This window comes from Aristolochia californica, unplaced genomic scaffold (genome assembly GCF_029961685.1).
Source record: "Aristolochia californica isolate CCGP_79_NKW_82.1479 unplaced genomic scaffold, dmAriCali1.0.hap1 SCAF_2, whole genome shotgun sequence".
NCBI lineage: Eukaryota > Viridiplantae > Streptophyta > Magnoliopsida > Piperales > Aristolochiaceae > Aristolochia > Aristolochia californica.
In genome coordinates, this window is record NW_027181881.1 from 44622039 (window position 1) to 44632414 (window position 10376).

General features: G+C 40.8%; 1 protein-coding gene across 1 annotated transcript; it reads left to right on the forward strand.

Moving 5' to 3' along the window:
• The first annotated feature begins 2007 nt into the window (after positions 1-2007).
• On the forward strand, positions 2008-3806 carry LOC137955794 (arogenate dehydratase 1-like). Its single transcript, XM_068802915.1, has one exon. It carries the CDS (start codon positions 2201-2203, stop codon positions 3521-3523), a length of 1323 nt encoding a protein of 440 aa, XP_068659016.1. The 5' UTR covers positions 2008-2200; the 3' UTR covers positions 3524-3806.
• Positions 3807-10376: the final 6570 nt, after the last annotated feature.

The window sequence follows — 10376 nt, forward strand, 5'->3', positions numbered from 1 at the left end:
CGTTCAAGAGGTCAGTGAAAAATTTGTTGCGAAAAAATATCCCAAGCAGCACAAAAAGGAGAGGTATTAGTGTTGAGTAAAGTCGTACAATAGCAAGGTAAAGAAGGAGAAAACGAGTCCATTCCATTGGCCGGATGCATAGTTCTACCGAACCTGCTCATCCAGCAGACCCCAAAATGTGGTCAAAGTCCATTCCATAGCTCTTTTTCATGTTTCGTGCGGAAACTTTCAACGTCAGTCCTCTCTTTTCCTACCCTTCCGTCGCTGCGTTCCCATTTTTTTCAATTTTGACGTTTAACTACTCCAAAGCCGAACCTATCCCGGGCCCACCTCCCCACGCAATCCAGCTTCATCAATGGGACCTCCAAGGGAGTTGATGCGTGTAACATGAAATAAATTCAAATCTTTGTCTTTCACTTGGACCAGGTCCCACTACGATGATCTCTGACCCACCTCTGGATTGCGCTTTTAAGTGATGGGTCCGGTGGTCAACTTGACCATGCAGTATGGCGTGGATCACAGCGCCGAACGTGGCACACGGCTAACCGGACCTTGGGGCCACGTTGTCGCTTGAATTCTAGACAGCCACGTGGTAGAAAATTTTGTATTCTATATCATTTATTTGATCAACGTACAAGCGAAGTTGCAACTTAGGGACCCCTTTTTTTTTCCTAAAAAAAAGTATTGTTAGAATATATGAAAGCATTTGGTAGCATTTGAGTTTGAAAGCATACGAAAATGTGTTGGCCAGTTTGAGAAAAAGTGACTCAAAATTAGACATATAACTGTTAAATTTGGGTCGAAACCCTATCCCAAAATGACTAACCACTTGGTAAATTTTTTTCTTAGCTAATAAATACAAGATTTTTATACTCACTAATATATGTGGAACTATCCTTTTAATACTCCCTCTCACATATATACACATGGATAATTTAGGTAGAGGCCCCTCACGTGGTGACACATGGATAATTTTAGGTGGATGTCCATATATGAGAACCTTACTCTGATACTATGTTAAATTTGGTCAAAGGCCCTTAAGAAACCTTTTCTCCTAGCTAATAAATGCAAAATCTTTATATTCACTAATGTATGTGAGACTATCATTTAACATTCCCCCTCACGTGGTGTCACGTAGATAATTTGGGTGAATGCCCACATATAAGAACCTTACTCTGATACCATGTTAAATTTGATCAAAGGCCCTTAGGAAAGTTTTTTTCCCAGCTAATAAATATAAAATTTTTATACTCACTAATGTATGTGGGACTATCCTTTAATACTCTCCCTCACGTGGTGGCACGTGATAATTTGGAGTGAATGCCCACATATGAAAACCTTGCTCTGATACCATGTTAAGTTTAGGTCAAAGGCCCTATCCCAAAATGATTAACCACTTAAAAAAAAAATTTCTCATCTAATAAATACAAGATCTTTATACTTAATGTATATGGGACTATCCTTTTAACAATAATTATGTTATTTTATATTTGGTAAAATTTATTTACCATTTCTGTATAAGAAACTGATTGAATCGAATCAAATTAATCAGTCCTGTTTAAGTTCAAACAAGACCAATTAACCAAGTCTTTATGTTTTTAAAGTAGAAAACCGTTTCTTTAGTGAGAAATAGAAAAAAAAGGGTCTAATTCCGATTCTATCGACGTCGGGTTGGGACGACACTGCTTACATGTACCTCGTTGACACCTCAGAACTCCACTTATATGGGACGATAGGTTTGCTGGCTACAATGAACCGTCACACATGTGACTCAAAGAGAGTCCCCCACGTGCACTACTCGATTTTTCGTTTTTTGTAAGCACACGTGTGTAGACGCAGTGGAGCTAACCAGGAAAAGGAGACTCGGCTCCTTTGGTGTTTCCCGGACGCGCTAGTGGGAGAGAAGGTCGCGGGGGTAGGTGTGAGAGACATTGACCGACCCACCCTTGCGGCTGCCCCGGTCTCCACTCACCTCAACCTCTCCCCGTATAAAATCCCCATTTCTTCCATCGTTTCTCTCAGCTTGAGCGTTCCTGCCCAGAACACCAAGCTTCCTCCAATCACTTCTTCTTCTTCTTCTGTAGATTGCTCCCTTTTTGTTTTTTGTTTTTGGTTTCTTAGCTTGCCCTGGAAGTAGAATTGGAGAAGCAACAGAGCAGATTGGGTAATTAGTTGGTGAGTAGCTGTGAAAGGAGCAGACATGCAGGCCATCTCCTCTACCAGTCCTTCCTCTATCCGCTCCTCCGGTTTTGAACGCGCCCGTCATCGGGCTCCTCTGCCCCCCAAGACCCCTTTTATCAAGTGTAGCTACAGGTCGGACCTCGTCGCCACTGCCTTCTCCGGTGGTATCGGCTCCAGCCGCGCCGATTGGCAGACATCCTGTGCTATCCTCGCCTCCAAGGTCGTCACCTCGCAACAGCAGGAGACCAAGAAGGACAACTGTGGGAATGGCGACCGCCATGTTGCCATCAATGGACATCACCAGAGCTCCTCTTTTCAGCAGCAGACGCTGGATCTCGTCCCCGTGACGGAGAACATACGGCCTAAGCCGCTTACCATTACTGACCTGTCCCCGGCACCGATGCACGGCTCCCAGCTGCGCGTTGCGTATCAGGGTGTTCCGGGGGCGTACAGCGAGGCGGCCGCCGGGAAGGCTTACCCGAACTGCGAGGCCATCCCCTGCGATCAGTTCGAAGTCGCCTTCCAGGCGGTGGAGCTCTGGATCGCTGACAGGGCGGTGCTGCCGGTGGAGAATTCTCTGGGTGGGTCCATCCATCGGAACTACGACCTCCTCCTCCGTCACCGGCTTCACATCGTCGGGGAGGTTCAGCTGCCGGTTCACCACTGCTTGCTAGCCATGCCCGGCGTGAGGAAGGAGTACCTAACCCGGGTGATTTCCCATCCCCAGGCTCTCGCACAGTGCGAGCACACACTCACCAAGCTGGGGCTGAACGTGGCTCGGGAAGCGGTCGACGACACGGCCGGAGCTGCGGAGTTCGTTGCCTTGAACAACCTTCGGGATACGGCCGCGATCGCCTCCGCCAGAGCGGCCGAGCTGTACGGTCTGCAAATCTTGGCGAACGGGATCCATGACGATTCGAGCAACGTGACCCGATTCGTGATGCTGGCGAGGGAACCCATCATCCCCAGAACGGACAGGCCGTTCAAGACGAGCATCGTCTTCGCCCACAACGAGGGGACGTCGGTGCTGTTCAAGGTGCTGTCCGCGTTCGCATTCCGGAACATCAGTCTGACGAAAATCGAGAGCCGGCCGCACCGGAATCGACCCATCCGCCTGGTCGACGACGCCAATGTGGGCACTGCCAAGCACTTCGAATACATGTTCTACGTGGACTTCGAGGCGTCCATGGCGGAGGTCCGCGCCCAGAACGCCCTTTCAGAGATCCAAGAGTTCACCTCCTTCCTCAGGGTTCTCGGCAGCTACCCCATGGACATGACCCCCTGGTCCCCTTCCCACGGACACACCGACGAGGACGACACCCATGAACAGACGGAGCACTGAATTCACCCCAGAAAAGAAAGAAAATTCATCCGCCATCGGAGACTCCCAAGGGGGGAACTGCGTTATCTGTGCAACATTTGTTTTCTCTATTGCTATTTCATTAGTACTGTAATTCTAGTGCCCTTCACTGTAATTTGTGGATAAACCTGAGATGACTCAGAAATTTTATTTTTTGTTTCTCAATACTTATTTTCATTGTGTTTTTGGATCAAATTTCAAAATCCGTGACAATATTTTACCAAGGAAATAACAGGAATTCATTTTCCGTTTTTTACCATAATAACTAATTTCAAAAACATATTTTGAGAAACAGAACTTGTTTTGAAAAATATTCAACTTTGACCGGTCCACTGTATATGTGTATATATGTAAGCTTTGATTGATTACGTATCATCACGTTATCAGTTCATTGGGGTAAATGAACACATCGACCGCCATGCCATTAAATAAAAAATATTTAAATATTTTTTTATTTTAAATAATTAAAAAATTAACTCTTACTTAAAATATTTATTAATTAAAAATAAAATTTATCATTACATTTTTTATTACTTTATATTTTAAAAAATAAATAATAAAATAAGTATACTAATTAATTAAAAAATTTACTAACATATTATCGATTTAATTAATTAGTGGCAACAAATCCATTACTTTCCGATTTTACCAAAACTTTCCCAGTATTTCGATTGGGAAGTCAGAATTGGAAAGATTATGCGATTGCTTATGAGTTTCTTATTCACTAAAGTTGCCATGTACTTGTGGATATACTGGCGAGGGATTGTTTGCATGGGAGATGATACATATATAGAAGAACCTTTCTCTAATCTTTCTCCAAGATTGTCAAGAATGAGAAGAAGGTTAAAAAAGAAAAGCGACTTTGAAAAATGAGAGCACCTGGGATTCATTCATACGGATTTGATTCTTTGTTTTCAAAAATTTTGAAATTTCAATGCTTTCGAATCAAAACCAAAAGTTTATAAGGAGCAGATTTGATCTATTATAAATTACATTAATGAGCCTTACAATTTGATTTAAACAAGGCCAGGCATTCATGGAGGTTTGAAATGGGAAAAACTGATTGAAGTTTGAAATGGGAGGATTAGTGACTGAGATATGCAATTAGATCACCTCAAGAAGACAAGATATCGAGTGCAAGTGAGATTGTGGACCAATTCCGGAGTTACGTTTGATTTCCTTGAATTTCCATCGTTTACGCTAAGGTGTCATGTGTCCAGCGAGGGAAAATCAGCAAAGAGAAGGCAGCCAATGAGAAGAGCCAACTGGTCATATGTTGGGTAGAAAGGCGTTTCCTTCATCTAAATCTGATCTTTCGGTAGAACTGAACAGAAAAAGTGGGTGAGTGGGGGGATTGAACGAGTCCTCTATCACTTTCTTATCATCCTAATTATTTTGGAAAATAAAAAAAAAATTAATACGTGAAGAAGGAAAATTCTTGGTTTGGTTCGAGCCTGGAGGCTTCATGGAGTTTAAAATGAAATTTTTGGTGGGTGCGGTTGGACTTTTTGTGTATGAGTAAGGGAGTTGGTGGAATTAAGGTTTTCAAAGCCGCCTTGGCATAGGATGGAATCCGGGCCGTTATTTCGTGGGTGACCCCATACAAATGAACGACTAGGATGCCATCTTATACAAAAAGACGGGTCTGAAATCAATGGGGGTTGGTGAGTGAAGGATATGGTAGGTGGGCTTGAAAATTGACCTTCAGCCTACATGAACTAGCAACAACCCACAAGACAAAAAAACAGGTTTTGTCCATGGTTGAACTCAATCATCCCCCCCTTGACTTCTTCCCTCTATTTCACTCTTTGAAAACTTCTGTCAGTCAAATTTGAATTTTTTTTTATATCTTCACTCGGTTTACCAACCATGGAATAAAAAATTTGGTCAGCTCCAGTGGTCTCACAATGGACGTTCCGAGTTTCATCCAGATACATAAGACGTCTCGGCCAGATACATGTACCCAAATGTTCCATTAAAGAGACCCTCCTTTGCCCTTACCGTAGATTTGTGAGTTATCTTTGGTTCACCTATAGTTAGATCTCCGCACAACCAAAGTTTGTATCCCGTGGGCGCGTTGTTTAATGGACCGAAAAGAACTTAACATGGCCTGCAGTTTAGACGGGGCTCGAACCATTAAGATTATATTCTCATAAACAAGCCATGTAGCTTGAACTACGCAGTGGAGATAAATTAGTAAAATTACAGCAAACAGATAGTATATTCAACTTGATCCTGTGCGCTTTTAGCTTAGCAGTTATCATAATATATAACATAAAATTATCACAAAATAAAATAAAATTATACCCTTATTTTTTGTTTACATTCACTGTTTCCGTTACTCTCCGAATCTCACGCCGCTTGTTAAATTAACAAGCCGGTTTTTAAGCTTTTGAGCCGAACCTTGATTCGGTCAAGCTCAGCTCGTTAATTTAAACGAGCTGATCCCGGATCTCGAACTTGGCTCGAGATCCAAGTATACCGAGCTCGAGCCATTCACGAGTCGGCTCGGTTTGAAGCCACCCCTACCAGATAGGGGTGGCATCCAATCGAACCAAACTCGAACCTACATATATTCGAGTTTGGCATGATTTGAATACTTCGAACTCAAGCGTAGCTTCAAAGCCTGAAATTGGAATTGAGTTTAAGCTGGGTTCAAGATTTAACCTACATTTAAAACTATAAAAATAATAAATAAATAAAGATAATATTATGATGAATTTACTACCATTGAACTATAAACTATTGTTTAGAAGTCCAAGACTTTGTAATGGAACAGACTAATGTATAACAAACTTAATAGACCTAAAAGAAAGAACAAATACTTTCAGCAATAGTGTTTTTCATTGACAAACATCAACATTAGATGTTGAGAGACCCATAAGGGTTGAATTATTGATCATCTTTGAGGTTTGAGATAAATAAAAGCAATTATTAACCAACTAAAGAGGGAATTAACGGGAACAATTAGAGTAAATAATATTTTTGTAAAAAAATTATGTTAACAATTCGGCTCACAAACTAACAAGTCGAGCTTGGAAAATCTCGAGTTTGACTTATTATACTTAACAAGCCTTACAAACTTAAGTGAGCCAAGCTTGAATGGTTTGGAAGCTGGTTTAGTAGTTCAAGTCCCCTTTGTGTTAGCCGTAAGTATACATTTGATTTCTATAGTGTGAGAACAACTCCATCATTATGTACTATGATTTATACATTTTTATATGCCTTAAAAATTTTGTTCAAAATTTGGCTTCAATAGTATTTCGATCTTGAAGTTGCCAAGCAGTATACTATCAATGAGTAACATTAATTGAACAACCACTCAAAGACATTAAGACCAAAAAATCAATAAACCACAAGGATAATTTTTTTGTAATGAAATGCCTTAGCAGCTAAGATTTACAATTGGGAATTTGCAGTTATGAATTGAGAAGGTGAGTGGGAAAGAAGCAGCTAAATGCTCACTTCTGTAGAGTAACAGATCCGAACGTTTACCATTAGCTTCGAAAAACTGAAAATTTTAGCTGCTTGGATCATCCAAATTCTAATGGCTGATCACGCGGAGAGACCGGAGAAAAGAGAGGCAAAAGACTGATAATCGGGAGCCCACTAGAGCTATTCTTTATGAAGCAAAAGCAGGAACATGCTTTTCTCAAGATTCCGAATGCTTTCGACAGAGTTACCGAAACCAATAACCTGCTCTAGTGATATGCAGGTATCAAAGGCCTCAAAAGTAAAAGCAAGATGAGTTGGAATGACAGAGAGAGATGGTCGTTCCACTTCCATGCAAAAAACCCACCCCACCCATTTCATCATCTTCCACTGGACATATCTCCATTTTCCTGTCTTCTGGGATTTCTTGCGATGCGTCGTCACACAGTATGACATGCGTGACAAAAAATCTAGGCTCTATTTCCATCGCTTCTATTTTCTTTAAAATCTTGCTTTCCAGGAACATCTCTGCTTTCAATCTAAGACCCTTGTTTGATAATCTTCCACTACCCACTAAATATATCATGGCATATGTTCTATCATTATTAATGCAATATAAGAGACAAGAACTTATAAATTATAATATATGTTGAAGACGACTACGAGATTTAAACAGAACCAGTTGTGATGAAAATCGCTGTGTTTTGATTCCAAAGTTGTGTAAATATTCCGGTCGGGAGAGGTTTGAAAGAAAAGCATTGGAAGAGAACATAAATGGAGATTTAAAAAGAAACAAAAGATGCTCGTTGTTAAAGGCTGAAGCCTCTAGAAAGAGAGACAAGGTGCTTAACTGGATACAGAAAAAAAAAACCTTTTTCCTGTCAAAGGTGGCTAATAAAACAAAAAAAAAAAAAAAAACAGGGGAAGGACAACGACGATGCTCTGCAGGCCAAGGTGTGGACTGTCCATTGGGGAACCAACATGAGATCTGAGTTAGATCCCATTGGTTGCTTTCTTTAAGATTGAGCACTAACCTTTTGTTTCTTCATCCACAGGAACTGATCTGACTCAAATTTGAGAGTCTTAAATGATACACTCTTGCATATAAGGAGCAGTTATTCTGTCAGATTTGATGCTTAAATATTACAAGGAAAAGCAGAAAAGAGAGAAAGGATTGGAGAAAGTGTAGTTTTCTCTTTTATTAATATTTATCCAGTGCTCGCTCTAGTTAGCTAATAAATCTTATGTTATGAGATGTTAGGAGTCATCTTAAAGAGATTTTTTGTATACACAAAGTCTTGTATCTGGCTTTATAACTGATTGTTAACAAGCTTTTATATCTGGCTTTAGTCCTTGTTAGTGAATTAGATACTAAAATATTACTAAAAGTATTAAGCATTTACAATCCCCATCGAGTTTTAAGATTCTAATCAACAAAAGATGGAATTTAAATGCGCCAGGCTTTGATGCAGCACTTTTCCCCTGTCTAATATAAGGCAAATATTAGTATGAGTCAACTGGTTTGATTTTAGCCATTCCTTTAATTCAAAAGCACTTCATTGCGTCTCAATCTGCCTGCCTACTGTTAAACCATTGAAGATAATTAAAAAAAAAAAAAAAAAAAACATAAAAAGGGACTACTCAGCTGCTGTATAAAACCAGTGAAAGAAACCCTTTAATATCTTCGATGTAGTCTTTACAATTTTGAAACTACCTCATTTCCATCACATCACATAATTGAGTTCATCTTCTCTCACTGTGAGAGATAAAAACTAATTGACCCAACTCAACAAGAGAATGCAGTGCACATGGAGCTTATCCACAAAGAACAATGAGGCACAATGAGGCTCCAAATCTCCACTCTCTTGTTTATGATAAGTACCAATCCAATATCTAAGATTCTATATCAATATAAAAATTTTCTCATGTGAGCAGATAAAGCTAGACAATTCTGCAAAGTGCTGTCCCTCCTTTTTGGCACCTTGATCTCAAAGGATAATGAACCACGTATGGAAGGTCTGGCTGCTTTGCATGGAGAGGAAGACAGCACACGCATCCTCCAAGGATAGTGGCGGGCCCTCTTTTAGTTGGACTCCACAGTGAACTATTGTGCCATTATTGCTCCCAGACTGGAAGAGTCAAACTCTGGATTCTTGGTTTCATTCCTTGTTAATATCTTCTTCACTGTGATTCAGAAATCCTTCATTTCCGTTTCTCTTTTCCTGGTCAGAAGATTAAACCATCCTTCCCATCATACTAATGATACCCATTTGCATGCTTATGAGGAGAAAGGAAGGCTGCCATGAGTGCTCTGGCTGTCCTGTAAAATATGAATCTCTTGCTGCTTTTTTTTTTTTTTTAATTGTAATAGTTTTACCCAGAAACGGCACAGACCGGCTTGAAAAGGATGTGGGGTGCCTTTTTGGTGAGTCTTCTGCTTCCTTTACAAGTGAAAGAGAAAAAGTAGGACAGAAGAAAGAGAAGAGAGAAGGCTTTGGGCAACATGGTAAGGGAATTGCTGAAGCCTGAAAGTCTGAAACTGAGAGAGGTAAAAACCAAAAGGAGTGCACGTGAAGGTGGGCAGCAGCCGTCACCGTCCAAAGGTTGACTATTTTTGACGCTTTGATGCAAATGTTTTTATTGACGAGAGATAGTGGGAAGCTTAGCTGCTTGGTAGAAGAATAATGGAGAAAGGGACCTACCAACAGTGGACTCTGGTGCTGTTAGTGCCTGCTTTTAGCTGCTCATCTGACCGCCATTGCCTCCCTCTCAGCTTCTATTTATACCTCACACCCTTGCACCCTTCCTCCTTCATCCCTCCTTTTTTTCGCTTTCTCTCGTTTTTCTCTCCCGGAAGTTAACCATGAAGCAAGGCCTTGTTCTTCTTTTCCTCCTCCTTGTTTGCTACCAGTATGCTGCAGGAGCCACTCGCCCTTTAAAACATAAATACTGTAAGAAGACTAATCATCAGTTTTTTTTATTTCTTCTCCTCCTTTATTGCTTCCAATCTTAATTCTTTCACTTCTTCTTTCTCTTCTCGTTATATATCATGTTCATCATCCTCACGGGTACTTACTGATCATTGACTTCATTCACAGTGGAAGAGGAACTCAAAGGTAGTGGCTTTTTTTATATGGGTCATTGGGGAGCAGGAGAAGACGACGCCTGGACTGTGAGATAGAGACCTTTTTCTTTTTCTTCATTCTGTTTTTAGGTTTCTTTTCCTATGGTTCGTTTTTGCCTGATCTTAGTTCGTTCTGCTTTTAATCCTTCTTGCAGGCAGGTGGGCTGGAAAGCTGTGAAAATGAAGACGAGGAGTGCCTGAAGAGGAGAATGATATCAGAGGCTCATTTGGACTACATCTACACACAGCATCATAAGCCATGAAGGCACCGCGATGGAT